At 38.1% G+C, this 22,299-nt stretch overlaps 1 protein-coding gene across 8 annotated transcripts in view; it reads right to left on the bottom strand.

Annotated features, from left to right (window-relative positions):
* Positions 1-22,299, bottom strand: part of MAPK10 (mitogen-activated protein kinase 10) — a 185,678-nt gene that overhangs the window by 57,352 nt on the left and 106,027 nt on the right. For 7 of the 8 annotated variants that reach the window (XM_054823798.1, XM_054823800.1, XM_054823806.1 and 4 more), the window contains 5 exons: positions 13,334-13,463; positions 11,008-11,066; positions 9,328-9,466; positions 7,900-8,065; positions 4,617-4,688 (listed from right to left, as the gene is read on the bottom strand). In XM_054823798.1, the coding sequence (XP_054679773.1) occupies positions 4,617-4,688; positions 7,900-8,065; positions 9,328-9,466; positions 11,008-11,066; positions 13,334-13,463 (566 nt within the window). The remainder of the gene's footprint in view (positions 1-4,616; positions 4,689-7,899; positions 8,066-9,327; positions 9,467-11,007; positions 11,067-13,333; positions 13,464-22,299) is intronic. The other variant, XM_054823799.1, reaches the window with a different exon arrangement.

Genomic DNA, 22,299 nt, shown 5'->3' with positions numbered 1-22,299 from the left:
AACTTCCCCCAAAAAAATCATCATAATTCAAACTCTTGCTGTATTCTCAGAAAAATCCTGAGTCCAAAACCAAATACCCAGGGAGGAATCATCCAGTTGAACAAAATCCAAACTTAGACATCAATGCCATTGTAGCTAACAGACACTTAAGCAGCAGGCTAATGCATACCAGCTGATCCAACTTGGAGACCCAGGCCAGCCATTCTTAATAGTCTCTTTTAAGTAATCCTGATGCTAATTGTTGGCCCTAAGAAAATACTAGTGGGAACATGAAAAACAACGGACTGCACTAAACAAAAGTGCAGATGTTTTATTATACCAAAGCTTAGGAAAACCCCCAACGCGCACTCAAAACACTAGGATTATATCCACTAATAAATGCAGATCATATTTCAAATGCAAAGACAAATTCTGCTAATGAGTGGTGGAAAGGCAACATCTTTTCCTAACAGACTTTCTTGATTTAATTTTTTTTTCCCCTAAGGCAAGCAATTTTTTCAACATATAAATTCCTGGGAAAATACAATAGAACATCTCTGTCAGATGTTGAGAGCATCTCTCAATCCCACCATTCTCAAAGACAGCTGGCAGACAAAGGAAAATCTGTCCACAGAAAACATTAACTTCTCTTCACAATCCATTTTGGATGTTCATAGCTACATAGAATAAGTTTGGATTTTTTTTCTTTCTTGCTATCTTAATGGTATTTTATCTTTTCACTGTCTTAGACTCTAAGCTATTTGCAATAGGAGTTTTGTTTTCCATATTTATCACTGTAATCCAGGCCTAGCCAAAATGAAGACACTCGGCTATTGTCACAATATATTTCTATGACTAAATCACTGTTTCCCCTTTGATCTGCTGAAGGACTCACACACAAATTTGCTAGAATACTGTCCTTTACACGCTTCCCCAGTACTGAAAAGAAATGCTTTTTGATTGCTTTATTTCCCCACTAAGTCGTGTTGGGACATCACTGTGGTCTCAGCAGCTCAGATCTTAATAAATCTATCTATCTCACTCGAAAGCATTCAGATCATTTTAAGTTTTCCTTTCTCTTAAAAAAAACACACAGAAATATATTTCAAATCCTTAAATTGAAATCTTATGAGATTTTGAAGACATTATTAGCTAGAGCTGAACACGGCTTTGGGGAAGGTCCTGCAGTTTTCCAGTATATTTCCAATAGCATCCAAGAATTTGGGCAGGTTTTAGCTGCTCAAACTCTTTCTGATTTAACTAAAACAAGAGTGGAATAAGCATCGAAGAAATACTGAGCGAGAAGCTTGGAAGTGGACTACAAAAGCTTACCAGAACTTGCCAGGAATATTTTGATCTGTAAATCCATCTGGAAATTGATAAAAAGGTGGATTTCTTTTCTGTCTGACTTCTGACAAAGAAGTGTCCCTGACAGTGTTTTGAAATGTCTGCTTTAGGTGAGTAACAAGGAACAAAGGTATCTGCTATGCAATTTCTACCCAGTACCCTCCAGGAGGCTGGAGAGTGGTGTTATTTTTCTGAAAACCAGCAGGCTCGTTCCAAACTGACAGCATTTGAATGGACCAAGCCTCTAGCCCTGCTGCCTCTCAAATGTCCTACTAGGTCAATTAGATTAAATACCTCAGCAATATTCACAGAGCAATCATTTTCAAGTACTGTTTGGCTTTCTGCTAATGAAAATAGCAGTTAGCTGAACACATGTTCAGAGAGCATTTTAATAAAGGTAAGAAACATACACATAATTTTGAAAATGCATAACTCACATTTATACTAAGCAGGACAGTTATCATATACTGGTACCTGTAGTCTACACAGATTTCAAGGCTTTCTTATAGTAACTTAGAGTTTCTTATTTATGTAGATGAGATGATCTGAAATTAATCTTCTCCATGTTTTAATTTCCATGAAGACTTTAAAAATGAAACTTAATTTAAAGTCAGCAGCACCTAAGTGCAATGGTGACTCAGTGTGATGGTTCAGTTAAGATTAACTTTTTAAAATTTTTCTTTCCCTAAAACTTTCTTAGGTGTATACTGTGCCATACATGAATGTTCTTACTCCAGGCTAGAAACGAGTAAGCTCCTTATATTGATACCAAGCGCACACAGTAGACATTCTTCTGAATAATCAAAAAGAACTGAAAATTTGAGTTTCTGTACAGACTTGCCTCTTTCAGCTAGAAAACCCACTGCTGGAAGGCCTTAAGCAGCCCAAGGGAAGCTTTATTGTAATGTTGTTCTGTGAAGTTTACCTGCAGCTGCGTAAATGCTTCTCCAGCTCTTCCTGTATCTAGGAGGCAAATTACATCTGCTCATCAACAGGCATGGAAGGAAGGGAAATAATATGGACCCATACACAAACCAGTCTTTCTAACACTGGAGAACTCTTATTCATGGGGTCAAACTGGTTAACAAATGACTATTGACTTGGAAATGAATGTACAGATTCCATTTTTTTCTTTACCCCCCTCCCCTTTTTTTTTTAAAAGAACTTCCAATGAACCTGAATAAACCCACCACTAAAATGGGGTAGCAGTTGTAACCCAGCCCACATACGCTGCATTTTAGGGGATGGGACTTCCAATGATTTAAAAATTAGGACTATCCCACAATTTACACAATGTTTTCTGCGTTGTTCAAAAATTCAGTTGTTATTTGTAACTGATACTGAAATGTTTAAAAGGATTTTAAAAATATTCTATTGCTTTCCCTGAATAAGACACTGTCACAAGAGATTGTTGTCACAGCCAGACAGAAACAAAGTAATTCTCACATTTGAATGATTTTTTAAAAGCTATGTTGTTTAAATTATATAGCATTTATTTTTTCTGGAAATGGGCAGAACAACACGACTCTTAAATATAATTTGTTGTTGAAAAAGGAGAGCAATGTACTATCCATGGTGCTACGTTTTTTACACTGAAATAGCTTTTTTCTGTATTCTAGTTGCTTATCAACTAAAAACTTAATCAGACTTCTCTCCAAATAGATTAAATGGAAATATCCTCAGTATTTACAGCTGAATCTCAAGTATATTATAGATCATTTAGTTTTTCTTTGTACATTAAAAAAAGAGGAAAAAAGCACAGTATTTGGAAGAAGAGTTATGATGGTGTTTCTGAGGTGGTGTTACCACCGAAACACAGCATAACTATCACACTGAATTACTGGCCTCATGAATGCTGGGAGCTGCTCTGCACATTCAGATTACAGCAGAAGGTGGGTGCGCAGCCTGCTCCACGTGCTGCAGGAAAAGCTCAGCACCTACGAAGTGACAACCTCAAAGCTATCCACTAATAATAAAACCCACCATTCTTACTTCATTGCTGTGTTTTGCATCCAATAACTTTCCAGTCCATATTCCTATATGACTGGAAGCCAGTACAAAATGTTGCTCTTTCCTCCTCAGCAAACAGGAGGTACCTGCAGTTTCCCCATTTACCTGTTAGCAATGCATAACTGCATCTTAACCTGGCTACCGGGCAGAGCTCCGTTTTCAGAGAAAGCTGACAGAGCTGTGAAAATAGGACAGGCAGGACCTAACTCTGACAAACACTACAGGAATCACTCAAAAGCCGGGGAGGGGGGAGGGGGAATTTACTTCCATGACTACATGTCTATAAAATCTGGGTTTTCTCCACACCAACTGCCAGTATCTGCTGATGCCAGATTTTTTTGGTGCCTTTCTGCCACCCTGCTGAAAATAATATGCCTTTTTATTTCTGAAAGTGGAAAACATGTTATGTTGCTACATTTTATTCTGATGGGCAAAATACACACTACTTACAGTTCCCAGCCATCACAGGCAGGTTGTCTGGCTTAGCCTGTGATAAACCGAAGGCTAAGTAGACACCTCCTCTTCTGTTTTCATTTTCTAATATTGCTTTTACCACCTTGGAAGTGGTAAAAGTAGTATCACCCAAGACAAGAAGAACAAGATGGGAGGGAAATACAGTTCAATTAACGACACAGACCTCATGCAAGTAAAGGAAAGTCCATTTTTAAATCAAGAGAATCTGATTTCAGGCCAATTTGGACACCACAGCAGATAAACAGTTGCCTTAAACTGGGCGAGTCAAATTCTTCATTTTGTTTTAAAGAAAAAAATGTTGTATTGACTCAACTCTGAGCCCATACAGCATTGAGATGAATCCAAATCCATGATGCATTAGCAAGCGCAAGATTATGATGTCACCACAAATGTTATAAAGTCACTATTTCCAAAACATAAAACCAGAACAACAGATTTACAGGAAGCAGGTGGGCCAAGTTAGGATTCCTTCCTTTTTTCCCTTGAAAAATAAGTAAAGCTATCCAATTTGCAATCATAATGCTTCTATATTGCTTATTAGTATGACATAAAGACTACATAACATGGAATGATTACAGGTTTTAAAATAAAGCAACTTATTTGACTGAAATAATTTTGTGCATCTGTTTTTCATTTCCAATTTTGTTCATATCAGTGGTTCCCTATTTTCATTTACTCATACCTCTGGGATTCAACTTTTTGCTTCTATCTTTAAAGTCCTGGTATAGTCATTATATGGTAAAAGGGATAGGGTGGAGGAGAGGAACAAATAATAGGTGAAGCTGCAGCAAATGGCACAAGGATACAGTCCCTTCCTGGAAAGAGGATTTTGTGGCGAACCATTTCTCCCATAATGCATCCCACAGACCATATATCCACTAGAACAGCAGAGACAGGGAAGTGAAGAAGGAGGAAAAAAAGCAGAGTTAACTACAACATTTCACTCCTAAAGGAGGGGAAAAAGAGCAGGTTGATCAGAACAGTACAGTTTGTTTTTTAGTTTTGTTGGCTTTTTTTCATGTCTCACCAAAAGCTAAAATAAATAAGTAAAGGCTGTGTCAGTCAGCTCAATGGTAGTTAGTAACAATGGTGGAAAAAGTTTAAAATCAACATTTTTGGGAAAAGGCCCACAGCTAGCAAGTAAAGATCAAGTAACAACTGCACAGACCTGTGGTATACACTGAGTTTATGGTGAAAAAAGAACTTTTTTTTTTTTTTTAAAGAAAAAACAAAAGCAGAAAAACAAACCCAGACAACGATCATCTGGAATAAATCCTACTTGCAGCCAGGCAGTTTCTAGGCTTTGTCCTGCAGGACTGTCTTTCTCTGCAGCAGTACACAAGAGTTTCCAAATGGAACTGCTCACACAAGTAAAGGCCATGTGGATAAATACCACCCTTAAGGGTTATTTAAAACTCCTGCTTCAGGATCTGTACCTATGTCCTACCTTTAAGTACCTATCTATATGTATCTGTCTGTACCTACATACCAACTGGAAAGAACTGGAGAGTGTGGACTCTGCTTTTTATTGTGTAGATACTGAAAATAAATGCTAAACCAAATGCTTCACAGGACAAGTACCAACAAGACTAAGACCATTTCTTATCTTCCTGATCCTGCCTTCAGCTTTTAGATGCAATATGCATAGCTACATTATCTGCTTGACTTGGGTGGGGGTTTTTTTGCCCTTTAAGTCTTACAAGAAAAAAAGGCTAGAGAGATAATGACACAGTATGCACAGAAAGAAAAGACCTGTATTCCATGTGAAGGGGAAAAATCTGCTTTCAAATGCTTTAACAGACTATGTTGTTTCTCAGCTTTGAATCCTCATTTTGTGGTCATGTTTGACCTACACAACCAGTTCCTCCTCTTTTTTCTTCCCTCTTTTCATCCTTCCAAAGCAATCCAAAACAAACCAAAGAAACAAACAAACAACTCATTTCTTGGTAAAACAAAATAAAGGTGAAATGTTCCATTTGGGAAAAGGAGGGTACAGGTATTGGGGCATGGGACAGCAAGAGCATGCCTGAGGCAGTGGCAGAGTTTTCTTCATAGTGACAGTTTTGGGACCTTCCACGGAAGTGCAGCAAACTGGTGATAATTATGCATCTTTAGCCAACCAAGTGCAGAAAGAAAATGAAAGCAGTGAACAGTCCTTATACAGGCAGTGTACATAGTAAGAGGAAAAAAAAAAGTAGGGGAGCTTCAGTAATGTGGCTGCATAGGCCAGAGTAGGGAAGCAAAGAACAACCCTTTCTGTTGACTTCCTTGGGAGCTGGATCAGAGCCTCTATGCAGACTGGCTCCTCAGACAGCTGACTTTCATTTTCAAATATTTTGTTTTCTTTGTTTACTTTATTTTCACTTTGTACAAGTAAGACAAGATCATTCATCTTGAGCCAGATTCATTGCCCAGGGAAGTCAAAGGAAGTCTCTGTGTTAACTGCAATGGGCATTTGATCAGGGACCTTTGGATGTGGCAAACATTCTTAGTACCTTCCCAGCTGTGTACTTCATCGCAAAAGTGTGTCTAACTTTTTCTTGGTGCGATTTTAATCATGCGAAAAGCAAGTGCTTTCTCTGTCCTTTCAGGGACAATAACAATAACAATAACAATGGTAATCACCTACTTAATGTCTGGAGAGAAAAAAAATAAACGCAAAAGAATTCATTTCACAATAGAAGGAACTCTGGATATTGACTGAGGAGCTATCTAAAGCATTCTGAGCCTACTTCAAATTTCTAATGGCACTTACAAAAAATATCAATTATAAAATACTTTAAGGAAGATTATTCCTTTTCTCAGAAATTATTCTGTACGCTTAGAGTCTGTTAATAATTCTCTACTTTTTAGACTTTCATATTAAAATGTGTACTGTAAATTCATAAACATTACAAATGATTCATGCAGAGACTTGCTAATTTTGGAAGAGGTTATGTGAGCATGCCTTTACTCTTGCTTAAGTCATGGAATCAGCTCCCAAAATCAGTTTCACTGCCCTTTACAGGATGCAGTTGGCTGTTAGTAAAAGTTCTCCCACAGGTTAGCTAACCTCTTTAATGTAAATTAAGTAGGAGACTTTTTAATAAATTTCTGGTTTTGACATTTGCTGTATTTCTCATTGAAAAGTCTCCTTGTCAAACAGACAAGTGGTAGCTTTTGACAGCAGAATCTGAGTCATAGCGGATTTTTCTCCACTATGTGTTGCATCCTCTCCTTTCCTGCCTGGTCTACCTGGCACTCAGATGCAATTCTCAGTTTTGAGACTCACTTATGAAGTTTTACCTTCATTCTCTGCAAAATATGAATTCTTCCTTACCTGCTTCTCTATAGTCAGCATCCCCTGCCTGCTCTTCACAGTCTTTCCAGGGACCAAAAGGTATCTAGATCCCTCAGAGGCTGTTTAGAGCAAAATCCTATTCACATTTAGGGAGATTACATACAAATTAGATGCATGGGTTTTTAGCTTCAGTTTTTCCCTTGTCTCTCCAACTCTACGTTCCATTAAAAGAAAAGTCTCAAACTGCAAAATTTATACCTAGATCTTGACCACATGAAACCTGTCAGCAAAACTTGGGACTTTAGTTAAGCCTGTTATAAACATAGAAACCATTCCTGAAATTCAGATCTAGCTCTGGATTTGGAGAAATTCTGGAAGGGCTAGGTTTCCCTATTTCAGCTTGTAACTCTTCTTCTTCCCTCAAACAATTCAGAGACCTAGACTTAAATTTAGAACACATCCCTCGTTCAGCAATTCCAGTGGTTCCCACACTGTTTCACAGCCACAGAAGCCAAAGACATTCTGGTCAGAAAGAGCTAATTATATTTGTTAAGTTCAACCATAACTGCGAACAAGTTTCTCATTACTCTGCAATCCCACACTGATATATTCACCAGCATTGCATTCCAAATACATTCTGTAGCTGCAGTACGCAACAGTGAGAAACTGCTCCAAATGACCTGCCTTTTAAATTCAAGATGTCATTTCCCATTACATTTTCTTTTTTTCCTTCTGCTGCCCCTTACAATTGTAGAGGCAGACCTTACACTTCAGGTTGCACTGTGCTTGCTGTGAAATTGCAGGCCTACCGTTCTCCTTGTAGCCCATTCCCAAGATGACCTCTGGTGCTCTGTAGTAACGTGTCACCACATATGGAGTCATCATGAAGCTAGTGCCTGCTGTCCTGGCCAGTCCAAAATCCAAAATCTTCAATGTGCAGTCAGATTTTACCACAATATTACTTGGTTTCAAGTCCTGCAAAAGACAGTGAAAAGACATGGCTGTCCTTCATAAAGCCAGGCATAGCTGTGATATGGACTGGTATTTTAGGTCACCTTACAAATATTCTTTTACTCTTCCGACTCTTACAGTTACTATCAGAAATACTTGTAAATACACAGCAAAACCTTGCTACTGTTTCTCTGGCAAACTCTTCTGGAAGTTGTTCTAACATGGCATACTGTGAGGCTTCACCTGGATAGCAGGATCCTACTGGTGTTAAATTTATTGCATTTAGCAGTTCAAGAAACTAGGATTAGTGTTAGAGTACCGTTTTGAGTATTTTTTTTTTTTAATGCTGTAAGCCTAATAGAGACATTCCAGCTGTGCATGTGGACATACCTTAATGCTTAATTTATAATAATTCAACTCATCCTTTGCTGGATGACTATCTGGAAACCAAATCTATCATCCTTTGCCAAACATACAACATGCCAAGAAAGGAGACCTTGATATATTGTAAAGCAACATCCACTTTGTAACCCACTTTAGTAGCCCTTCTTTTCTTCCTCTGACAACGGAAGGGAAATATTTTTGGATTTGTTTTTTCAGCTGGAAATCCCACATTAGTAAAAGCACTTTTCAGTAAACTCAGGATATTTTCAATCCATTCAGAATTGCCTCCTGCTCACAGTCACGTGAACTGTTCCCTCTGTTGTCAACAATCAAATGTAGCACTACCTCTGGCATTGACAGCCAGGTACCGTGTCCTTATCAGACACAGCACTCTGATGTAGAAAAGCAAAATGAGACGATGCATTTAATATAGACTTAGCAGTATTATCATTTGTTTTAGCACACATAAATGATGGCAAATGCCAATTCCATATGTCCTGACCTCTGCAGATCCTGATCAAACATACCTGGACCACACTACCTCAATTCAAAGTATCTGAATGTCATGCGCAGTAGATGTAGCCAGATGCGTTTTCAGGAGAAATAACATTTATCTACACATTTCAGAGATCATAAGCACTTTGATGATTTCCAGGGCTTATTATTTGGTTATTATTTATTTTTAATAATTGCATTACCGTTTGGTCTGATTAAGTTCACAAATCTCATTCCTAACACAAACATGAAGCTACTCTATTAAGGGGACTACAACTCGTAAGTTTATAGTCATTTTACTGTAAGATAGGGCTTTGAACCACAGTACACAAAAAACTCAAGTGGTTTCTAAAGTCTTCATGATGATGTCATATGCTGTCCTCAGTTTTAAACCAAAGGTCTCTTACCCTGTGAATAATTCCTGCAGAGTGAAGATGCTTGATACCACAGAGCATTTGGTACAGTAGATAAGACATTCGCTCATGGTCTAGCTCCATCTGAATGACCTGGCACAGATTGGCATCCATTAACTCCATTACCAGGTAACTGAATGAAAAAGCAAAGTCATAGGGTTACTGTCTGTATTGAAGAGGAACTACAGCATCAAGTAACAATGCCTTTTGTTGCTTCAAAATTCACTTTATTTCTGATGACTGGGAGTAACACAGCTGGAGACTGGGCCCACTCACAATGGTACTATTGTGGTGTTTGTTTCTCACTGCACCATCTCACTGCAGAGACACCATTCTTTCAGCATCCCAGCAAAACAGGTGGATTGCTGGCCTTTTCTTGGTGCCTTTCCCATGACAGAGGCTGTACCCTACATGGGCAAACAGGCAGCATGACTCTGAAATGTGCAGAAAACAGAAGAGCCACAAGCACCAAATGACATACCTTTGACCATTATAAGGAATGGCTACCACAATACATGTAGGAATTGGAGAGTAGTAGAGATATCTGACAGGCTAAAATATGCATCCCCATGCAAAATGTCTCAAAAAATCCTCTTACGATTGCATGACTTTGCATAATTCTTATTAAAACTAACTGGTCTTGTGCTTCTGATAAATAAGCTTCACTGACAACCTCAGCAGAACGTTAACCCAATCCCCTTTAGGGGTGATTTAATATGTTAAACACAGCAGCTCATTGCTTATGAGACACCTCACAGGCACAGCTGAATCATAACTGTAACATTACATTAAAGCACTCTCAAACTTCAGGGAAAACACTAGCTCTCCGTTTCAATGTGAGCTGCGCGCTTTGTCTTCTCTCCAGCACTTGTTACCTCCCCTGCTCTGCACAAGTCTGCAGTGACAGTATTATGCAGAAATTCCATATACCAAAACCTGAAGAGTAGTCACCTGACTTCAGCCATTGCTATCTGTCTGTTAAAACTACTGATATTAGAGTACAGAATGGGAATACATTTCCATACAATGTATACAGAATATGGGAAAGTCTGAAAGATGAAAGGAGTACAACTATATAAAACATCGAATATTTAAAATTTCATTCAGGGCAGGCTCATACTACGCACAGTAGTGCTTGTGCTAGTTATCCCCTACACTCAGCTCAGCTCCCTAGGCAAATAATTTTATGCAGTCAAAGACTGTATCGAAACAAATATGAAATGAGGAAACGTTTCACATCAGTATCTTTTATTGGAAGTTATTTTAGAATGAAATGCCACATTTCAAAACCTCATACACGTCAGGTAGTCACGTAACAACCATCATGTCCCAAGCAAACTACTAACAGAAAAGCAGGCCCTTTTACCTACTCATACCCCTTCCTCTGCATGTGAAGGCAAATGCAAACACTCTAAGCCTCTCAAGAAGAGCCACCAGCAGGCTTTGAAAACTATCACAACACTTAGGAAACGTGGTACTTGGCACCTTCTAGTGTCAAAAGTGCTATCAATATGGGAATGCAGAATATCTGTCTACCCACAGTGCAGACTATACACGATCTTTTCTAGAGGGGCTTATAACTTTCGTATTTTGCTGAGTTACTGCCTTCAGGGCACACTATAATGCTCCACAGGTCTCTAAAGCTTTAGTTTAATTACTGCCTGTGTTACTTACACATCCTGGAACTCCTCCAGAGATTTCTGTGGTGTGAAGACATTTAATAAACTGATAATCTGAAAAGCAAAGTAAGACAAAAGGATAAAGAGAAGTGACAAATGTAAGCAGCTGAACCCATTTTGAAGTGTATGTTAAAGGATAAACTATTTTTTTCACAGCTCAATTTATACTAACACTTCTCACTTTAAGGATCAGTAAAAAGTTGGCAACATTCAAAATAAAATACCACAGATCTCTAAGATTTCTTCTAGGTGCACTTGAAATGTTTTCTGAAAGAAGGATTAGTGATCAGTGACAAACCAAAATGCTAAGGGTGAGACAGTCCTCTGAATTTTGAAGTTACAGGTTCAAAGACCAGCCTCAGCTCAATCTAGCATATCAGTCCTTGTGCTACAGCCTTCCTTCTCCCACATGGCCTCAATTCCTTTGAGGGCACATATGCACACACACTGACACAAATTCCATCACGAGAGGTACAACTTTTTAGTAGAACCACTTTATAACAGTAGACACATTGTGGGCAAAGACATCTTACATACTGCGACTCCTTTTTTACTTTTTTTTTTTTTTTTATAAATGAGCTTGGCTGTTGAAGGACACTGATAAGAATGTGTGAAACAGCACAGAGGAAAAATGTGACCTCAGGGATCTGAATTTCCCATACTTTCCTTCTGTGTGGACAACAGAGAGAGGCAGAAGATACCGGTACAGCCACCACAAAGACATCATCTGAATATCTTCCTCCCCACCTCCATCACTGCTCTAGGCTTTCTAACAGGAATGGCTCAATATTCTTTCTGTCTACTCCACATATTCCAACTGATTCTTGCCACTGCACAGGTACCTTTACAATCCTCTCTTTCCTTTGCACTTCTCTGTACAGACAGATTAAAACTGTGACCCAACCAACATAGTGCTGTTATCAGCTCTTACGCAGCATTTTAAAAATTATATATTTAAAATTAATACCTCTCCTGCTACCCTCTGCTCTTTCCAGTCCATTAAAAACATGAAATGAGAATGCATCAGTCTCCCACCTACAGGTAGAACTACTCACTCATCCCTGCATTTTCAAAGCCCCATGCAGGGTCTGACTGAGGGCAGTTTCCATCCAAGTCAATAGGGAAGAGAGAGGTACAGTCCTGATCAACACAGTGGAACTGTAAGGATACGCCAATGCCCAGAAGTGGGACAGAGGACACTACAGGGGACAAGTCCTGCTGTTTGCCATTTTAGGGTCAGTCCTTTTTTTTCCCATGTGAATTTGTAATTGAGAACAAGTGTCAATTCTCACCTTACATCATGCTTTTCAAGCTCATTTATGCTTTGCATAAGGAGAAAGAATTATTGCAGGATATGAGGCAAGAGTAAACATGTAGCAAACTGAAAAATTCACTCCTAATAAAAAGGAAAGGGCACACAAGTATGGCACCAAGTCACAGCAGAAACTGAGGAATTGTACAAAAATTAAATCCTTGGGAGATCCCTTGACAATGCAATGGGGAAATCCTACATATCTCACTAGAAAAAAGCAAGCTTATCCAGTGTCAGGCAGATAGTTCTAACTAATAGATAGATGGCTACAGTTAACATACAGCCATGGAATAACTCTTTTACTGCAGTGTAGGAACATTTTCATTTGTTATGGATGCTAGATGTTATACAATAGGTAGTGGGTGTAGGAAGCAGAAAAGTCTAGAACCTGCTAGTGCTGTTTATTTCAACAAGAACACTGTTGTTAGAAGGAACAGCACGATGTGTTGAGGCTTCAGAGTCCCTTGCTCCACAAGATTAGCTTACACACGAATACCTGAGAATGGAAAAGTGCTTTTGGTTCCTAATTTTCTTCGGCAGTTTTGCAGCAACCTTCACCATAATGACTCCTCATCTTGTACAATCTATACAATGCATTTATATCACTAGATTTCAGATGAAGGCCAGAGCAAGGAGTGATGCTTGTGCATTTGTACTCCAACTCAAGACACTGCTTTTGAGTCGCAAATCCCAGTGACAAGAGGATGGAGCCAGGATTCCAACAACCACTTATGCGTTTCTGGATAAGGAGTTGACAAGAACATATTCTGCTCTCTCCCCTTCTATCACCCTTACCCTACTACCAGCACCTCCATTTGGCATAGCCTTTAAATAAGCGCATGGATGATCCTCACTCTCTCATGTGGGCATATAGTACCAGAAAGACTGTAGCCCTCGAGCATAATTTACTTTTAATTTCTTCTGTTTTAAAAAGGCATCCAACAAAACAGTTTTCTTTCTAACAAACCAATATACACACTACTTCTCCAGTTACCTATTGAAAACTTACATTTTTATGATTCACACACTTCATGAGGACCAGCTCCCTGTAAGCTCTCTTGGCATGAGTTTGGTTCTGAAATGGTCTGCTGAGCTTCTTAATGGCCACGTTTCTGTCAAGGATGGCATCATATGCAGCACTGCAGTAATTACAAACATAGGGGTTATGCATCTTAGAGGATATCCTGCATTTCTTATGGCAAATTCCTGAGCCTCAAGTCTACTATTGCCTTTTTTTCCACTGAGAAAAATACTGGGGCAAAAGGAGAGAGTTTCTAGTGAGAAAAAAGAAGACATCAAAAGGAAACATGTACCACCACATCAGCAGAAGACAGCATGCATCACTACTTCTGAACTCCAGTTCCATAGGAAATTAACACTTATTTTCAAGGGGTGGGAAAAAAAATTAAGTAACTTCAAATAAAAATACAATAAAAACTGGATGAGACAAAAATTTGTTTTATAAAACAACTCTCTGTGCATTGGGTACAGTGGAGAGGCTTTTGCTTCTGTCATGATTAAGGACACCACTGAGTGGCTCAATGAACAATTGCCCACTTTTATCTAGATAATACCTAGTTAGTATTTTCCTTACGATATTTCTCATGGAATCAATTTGTTCAATCATTCTTCAAGACCATATAATCCAATTCTAATAACATACCTAGAAACAGAACCATTTCACAAAATTTCTTTACCATTTCCTTCTGATAATGAAAAAAATTGTTACATACACTAAGTTAAAAATTTTGAAAACATGAAGAAATACTGGCTCTGGTTTGCAAAGTGGGCTTTTAAAGCTGGGCTCCTAAAATTCTCCTTAAACTTTTAAATGTTTTGTACAACCTTCAGTTATTTTGATAATCTTCACCACCTATGAATTTGAAACACTTATTTTGGTGGTTCAAATCTGACTACACAAATTTTGACTTCTACATTTCACAAAACACACTGAAACATTCCCAAAAAGACAGTCCTCAGACCCTCTTCCTGATCCTCCCTTTTACCAAGAAAGAGGAAAGGCATGACACGTTTTCTGCTACTCCATGAAGAGCAACAGTGTATTTCCCAAAAGACAAATCAATCAAACCACTAGTTGTTCTAAAAATAATGACTTTTTAAAGCATTAAATATTCAAAATCCTGTAATTTTTTGTCTTATTAATTTCTGCTTATTGTAGACATTCACTGACATTCATGTACAGAGTTACTGATGAAGTACAGAGCAGAAAGCATGCAAGCATCAGAGGCTTAGTCAGAAAGCCAACAAAAATGTGCAAGTGCTCTAAATAAGTAAAAAAGTGTTGGCAACATATGTCTTGGAAATTACATAGGTGGAGAAGAATAAGAAATATTTCAATTACACTACTCCTGCATAAATAACACACTAAATGCATCCCATAAATAAGAATAATTGTTTGCTAAAGGTGATGAGGAGTTTTGCGAAGAATGCTTTAGTCCACTGTTGACATTTGGGCAGGATGGTGGGATTTTCCCTGAAAATATGTTCAGAGGAAAAAAAAAAAAAGTTCTCATGACTGTCCTTGTGGGTAGTCTGAAACTGTCAGGAAGTTCCATTTTAACATTTTCATAGTGAAACTATTTCAGATCAAAATGTTAATTTATAGAAAAAAGTAAACATACTGAATCTTCCCAAATTATCAACACTGTGAAATGCCAAGTCCTGCACCTGGGGAGGAATAACTCCATGCATCATTACACGCTTGGGAGCCGACAGTCTGGAAAGCAGCTTTGCAGGGAAGGACCCAGGGGTCCTGGTGGACAAGCTGAACATGAGCCTGCAATGTCCCCTCATGGCAAAGGACAACAGCATCCTGGGCTGCATTTAGGAAGACTGTTGCTAGCAGGTCAAGGGAAGTGATTCTCCTGCTCTGCTCAGTGCTACTAAGGCCACATCTGGAGTGTTGGGTCCAGATCTGGGCTCCCCAGTACAAGAAAGATAGAGCTGTACTGGAGCAATTCCACTGATGAAGCATGAAGATGATTAGGGACTGCAACATCTGTCATACAAGGAGAGGCTGAGTGAGCTAGGGTTGTTTAGCCTGGAGAAGAGAAGGCTCGGGGGAGGGGGGGGGTGCCGATTTAACCACTGTTCTTAAGTATCTGGTGGGAGCAGTAAAGAAGATGGAGCCAGACTCTTCCAGTGGTCCTGAGCAACCTGCTCTAGTTGACTCTGGTTTGAACAGGTGGGCTGGACTAGGTGCTCTCCAACATCATCCCATTCTGTCATTTGGTAACAATTCTTTCTTCTCTTATTCATTAATAAGGCATAAAACTTTTATGACCCAGGTAATATCATGCATAAACAAAGGTATTGCACTCACTAGTTAAAGCATATATGAAGCAGCTGAGGTAATAAGGCTATCAAAGATCCAATCTTACTTGACTTCATTCTGGCCAGAGAATTTCACTCAACTAAACCTTACATTAGGAGGAATAAATGTGTGATTTACAGCCTAATAGTACATAGCAGAAAGCAAACCTCCTGTAGCAACTGTAAGAATTGTGTCTTTCATTCTCACTTACTTCAGCCACAGGGCATCATAAAGGCCACAACTAAAATACCCCTTAATTCCATTAAGAAAGTATTGAATAAATAACATGAAAAGCCAAAGGGTTTAAAAGACATCATCTTTCAACAGTTAAATGTTTTGTCTCTATCATTCATGGACATATATTGCAAATATACTTCAGCAGACAGATCCCTCCACTAATCCATATTCCTTGATCATCCAACTTCTTCTAAGAAGAAAAGCCTACATGAGACTCATCTGAGCTATGTAAGAGTACTTTGAATATTTTTAATAATCTTTTCTCATTTTTTAATCTCATTAGTTACATCATAAAATCACTGACTAGGAGTTAGAAAACAGTAACACTGAAAGTTTGTCTGGGCAGCCATTTTCTCCAGTTTCTGATCTCCATTTGCTTTTCTGAATTTTCTCTCACCGTCAAAGCAAGAGATAAAAAAGCATCCATCTAAAATCATAAAACCCAAAGGCTTCTTAAGCCTTTGGCTTTTATGATCCATTCCCAGTCCTTTACATACTGTGGAGGAAAATAAAACAACTAAAGTAATCCTTTGTACAGGGATATTTACTTTGATATACAAGGATCTTGACTCCAGTTCTATCATTGTCTTCTATCAAATGGAAGGTGTCCAACTACTTCAAGAAGTCAATAGGTAAATTCATTGCACTGAGTAAATTAATAGCACTGATGGGTTTTTTTTCTATTCACCAGAGAGAAGCTTTTGTTTACAGACAGCCAACTACGCATTTTACTACAATGAAATTACAGATACCACATGTAGGTCCTCTCTCTGGTCCTTGCTACACAAAATCCTTACCTTGGGACACCAAGGTTAGTATTGATGATATATCAGCCTTCTTAAGACAAACTTCAATCACTGGCAGAAGAGTGGCTGTATAAACAGGTGACTCAAGGGAGCAGGAATAAGAGAGAGAGAGTAATGAGTGTCTGTGAACTGCTATGAAAAGGCTGAGCGTGAAAGTCAGTTTCAACATCTCCAATAAGAGACTGGACTTGCATCTAAAAGCCTGTGATTCTTTCTCTGGAAACTCTATCATAACAGCTTTTGCTCAACTATGAATTTATTTTTTTAATTTATACAGTTGCCCTTTTTTATAACAGAGACTATAATTCACCCCGGTCTTGTAATAAAATGATAGTTTTACTGCAACGTGAGTTCAGAAAAATCCTCCAAGTTTACTACCACATCTCTGGCAGCTGTATAGACAGAAAATGTAGTAAATAAACTCCCTATAAATTCTGTTTACAGCTAGTTTGGCAAGGTAAATGTTAGTGTTAAAAATGCCTTCTTAAACTGTAAATAATTTGAAACGAACCTATTTAGGAGAGATAAAAAATTTTAGCCAGATGAGAATATAAATTCATGACTACCAAGAGATATATGTAATTAAAGCTATTTAACAAGACTCTTTGCTGACTTCAGCAGGGGAAAAGAAAAAAAGGAAATAAATGAAACTCATTCTAGTTAGATTTACACAAACCTAGATCATCATTTACCACTAATACTGTATGTGAGTTCAGACTGTAATGATCGGTGAGCAATGCTCTGTTATCATACACTTAAAGAACCAGGGATTCATTTTTATACCTATTTCAAAAAGCAAAGAAAAGCATTCTAGTTTCATGTCCAAGTTTCTATTTCAATAGACACTTACCAAGTAAATACTTAAAATTATTCTTCCCATACAGGAATAGCTCTTTTAAGCAACAATGAAACTTAACATTTATCATTTGCATGATATTCTACCCCAGAACAGACTGCCAAACCCACAGAAAACACATATTGTTTAAATCAACTCTTAGAGATGGGTTCCTAGGATAACAAATGGAAATTTTCAATAGTCTTTAGTTTCAGGATTCTTCAGATGGGGCACACACATCCTTTTCAAGATGCTTACCCTTTCTCAAGCCACTACTTCATTAAAGTACTATTATTAGCTCTCAGATGATGGAATGGAAGCCTGAAACAGGAAGGGAAGCTCCCAGCCTCCTGAGGCAGGCTGTGAAATGGAGACTCTCAGCAATCTCAGCAAGCAGCTCTCTATATGAAGAAAGCCTCTTCACTGAATGTTGTAGAAATCCAAGGGACACTGTTCCTCTTACCTATCACCACATATATATATATATATATAGTGACAAATATGAAAAGCTACTTAATATTACACCCACTTTCTAAAGTGTCAAACTTTGGTCATCTCTGTCTTCCTCCAGAAAGACTCCAGCTGCAACTTGGTTTATTATGAATCACTGCTATTTATATCTGCATTACTTGATCTTTCTAAGTAAAGGTAGTTTTGTTACTGACATTAGCATTTTGCCTTATTTCCTTCATCCCAGCATAGCAAGCCGGAAAAAAAGCTCAAATTCATCTTGTTAAACAAAGCACTGATCTATTTGAAATACCCTGATTATTTAGTGCTGACATCTCCATCAGCAGATAGCACTGGTAACCTTGAAAATCACATTTAACAAGAATGCTAATGATAGCTCATCCTCAACAATCACCACTGATATATGGAGCAGAACATATTCTATATACACACACAGATACACATCTAAATGTATATACACATATACATAAAAAGAAGAGCATAAGTGGATGTATATATAAATACTTTTCACAGTAATTTCTTGGACTTCAGACTCCCTGGCCTTAGTTTCAGATAAATATCACTACTGCACTTTTTGAAGAAGTCATTTTTAAGAATGACAAGAGCCAAATCTCTTTTTCCTGTATCAAGCAAAATTTCTGTAAAAGTGGTTTATGAAACTTTAACCATAAAATATCTTAGGTGCTTCTTCTTCTCTCTACTTAAGGTCCCATTTCAGACAAGTACTCTAACAAAAAGAGTGAAAAAATTATTTTGCTTTAAGCAAATTTTAAAGTGTATTCTGGTAACACTTTTTTGTGGGTTTTCTTTGCTTTTTATGTTGACCTCACTTATCAGTCAAAATTTTAGAATGAAATTAGAATGAAATTAGACCTCATTCTTACATTTTTTCTCCTTTTGATATGTAATTTTGAGTTTCTAAAGGCAGACATTGATACATTTCAATTTACAAACAGTGCGTATTCCTCTATTCAATAACTACTTTTAAACAGAAAAAAATAAATTTTTTTAGAGTGAAAACTTCTCTTCAGAAAGTATCTTTAAAAATAGTGAATGTTTTCCAGGAAAACGACGTAAAAGAAAAGAATTCCATATGTGCACCAACATGCAGAAGCAGTTTCCCCCAAACAGTACAAGTCAAAGGCCACTGTAATGAACAATAGCCTTTCAATGTCCTTACTAGGTTTGGAACCAAGCCTGTGTGCTGAAAACCCAGAAAATAACCAATATGACCCTAATGAGTTGCAGACTTGTCAGGAATGGCTACTCTACACTTTGGATCAGGTCTATTTCTTCTCAAAATGCAGAGAAATTCAGTGGCCTCTGAGACAATATCCAGAGCTGATGCTTAAGGAGACCAACATAGTTTCATAATAGATGGCTGCTGTTACCGTACAGTTCCAGCTATTTGTTTTGAGTTTCCATCAGCTCACAGCTTCTTGCAATCAGCTGGTAACAGTTGGATTAGGAAATACAATTGAGCTGCCTCCCCAGCTGCAACCCAAGTCATCATTTACTTTTTTACTATCACCATGGACATTTCACAGAATAAATAAATCAGCCTCCAAGACCTTCCGTGAGCTTCCTCATCACAGCAGAGATTACTGATTGAGCTCAAAACATTCTGTTCCTTCCTGCACTACATGGGGCAGCAAAGACTGCACGTGATGAAGCGCAGCAGGGGAGTCAAACACAGGCATCCTGCTGCAGCAAACACCTTGCCAGCAAGGTGCTCCAGCTGGTGCCCTTTGGAGCCCCTTCACATGCCAAGATGACATGAAACCTAAGTAGCAAAGACAAAAAGAAAGGTTCAACTAAGCTGTCACCTCAGCACATTTTAAATGGGAGCAGGTCCCCTCTCTGCAGCCAAAGCAAGGTAACTCACTGCCAAATATTCAACATGTGATCTCTTATCCTGTATTGGAATGAAGTAACGTGAGAGAGGACAGCGTGAATTGGTTTGGATTATCTTCCTAGTCCTTGAATGAGGATTCAACATTGCTGTCAAAATTATTCAGTGAATTCTGGAGCACTTAAACTTCCAAGACGTACCATTAAAACTGCATGATTTAAGACAAAAGTTCAAAATGTGTGGCTCTATTTTACATTTCAGTGTTTCATGAGGAAAGACAGTCTTCTTTTCAAAGAAAACTCTTAGAGTATCAGGCCCACCGCTCAGTGTACACATGCTTTCATATATTTGATAAATTTATGGCAGACAAAATCCAGTTAAAAACAGAAAAGATATGTCTTGCTCTCTGCTGCTCGACACTCTTAGTGTACTGCACTAGAAAATGCTTGCTCTCAAACTTCACTTGTAAGACTTACAGTTCTGATACTGAAATAAAGTCCTCTGAAAATGAAGAAGTTTATTGTCCAATTGATAATATAGATTTTACATTTAGATATTAAATATTTTAGAACAGAGAACAGCATATGTGGCACATTTTGACTAAAAAATGTCCACGTCTCCTATATTATTTCATTATAGTGTCACTGAAATTATTACTGTAGCATTTTAAAACAGGTTTCCTCACTTCACTACCACATGCTTATTCTATTTCCCACCTTGCAAAATACAGCTCTGTAAAGGCCCTGGTTAAATGGAAATATGTTTTAGTTGAGCTACATTTTTTCAGAAATCAGACCAAATCTCTCTGATAATCCATACATTAAACAAGAAAAGGTGATTTAAAGAGCTCTACACACATTTCTGTCTGAAAATGTATGGAAATTACAAAAAAAACCCCATCACCCAAAAACCCCCACTGCTCACATGTCCTGTCATAACCGTGCTTATTGAAACGGGAGTCAAACAGACAAACCTTCACCACAGCTAGAAGAAACTACTTCAACAGGACTCTTTCCCCAGACAAATCTGTGATCGTGTATGCCTACATATTTATGACCTTAAATAAGTTGTTCAGAGATCCAAATGCACTCATGCTTGTTCTTAAAAAGGCAAACACGAAGTCCAAGCCCACAACTTATCCAGTCCCTTTACTGTCACCCATAAAGGATTAGAATATTATAATTTTCATATCTTTGACATCTGCAGTCCAATTTTGAATCCATATTACTCATTCTGTTTAAAGCACCACAGTGATTGCCTGAAATGTCAAAGCCAAGCAGCCCTTTCCAGCTAAAATAAACCAGGAAGCACAATGAATTTGTATTTCTGAGGGCAACTAGATTTGAAAACTTTGCTGTGAAATCTATTTTACAATTCAGTCATGCTGAGACAGCTCTTATCTGCCAAATTTTCAGATGGGTGGTCTGAAGGAAGATGATCGAGCCATCATACATAAGACAATGTAAAAGAAGTTGCACAGAAAAAAAAAGGCTGGAATGCTTATTTTTAGTAAACATATTTACATTAAAAGTTGACTCAACATCTGTCACTGATTGCTCCAAATGTGCTATATTATAATTTCACCAATTGTATTACTGGGTAAAACTGTAAAATAACAAAATAATTCACTATGTGGCAAAAGAAGCTACGTGCTTGGAAAACTGCTTGGAAAAAGAGGAACCACAAGCTGGAATCTATTAAGAAAAAGGAGGATCTGCAGTAAAACTTGCCCTCAACTCCTTACTGACAAATTTTTCTGCTACTAGGCTGAACCTGCTCTGCTGATATCTTCTTTTAAAACAATTCCAGACATAAAAGTATCAAATTTGTTCATGTTAACAAAGTGCTTTTCCATCTAGCAGTTTTTAAAGATGACTATCCTCTCCAGCTCCATCACCACCACAAACCACAAGCCTGTGTATACAGAAGCTCCACATCTTGCATAGACCAAAATCTCTTGACTGAGCTGACAATTCAGATGTGCAAGATTATGCTCTTTTGGCTGAAGTTGTACACACAAATATCTCTGTGACTTTCTCATCTGCAGCTTGAACCTCATTGTAATCTTTCTAATTACATGAGCTGGTGATGCCCTAACAAGAACTATTTTGGAATCCACTGATCAGTTCTGTATATTGATGTAAGATAAACTCTTTTCCCATAGCCATTCTCACTCACAAATACGGTGCAGGGATACAGTAGGAAAGGCAATGTGGAAACAGCTATACTGTTCACATATCGCCTGGCATGCCTCTCGTAATGGATGCCTTTTTAGTTTGCCTGGTGACTAAAATATTCATGAGGATGCTGAATATGAAGTATGTTTACATACTTCTCATCTGTATATACTCTGCTACTTCTTTATACTTGGCTCTCAGAGTGACTCAGTTGTAGAATCCTTTTCACAGAATCACAGATGGGTAGGGATTGGAAGGGGCCT

This window comes from Grus americana, chromosome 4, assembly GCF_028858705.1.
Source record: "Grus americana isolate bGruAme1 chromosome 4, bGruAme1.mat, whole genome shotgun sequence".
In the NCBI taxonomy this organism is placed as follows: Eukaryota; Metazoa; Chordata; class Aves; order Gruiformes; family Gruidae; genus Grus; species Grus americana.
This window is presented reverse-complemented; position numbering and strand designations above follow the sequence as displayed.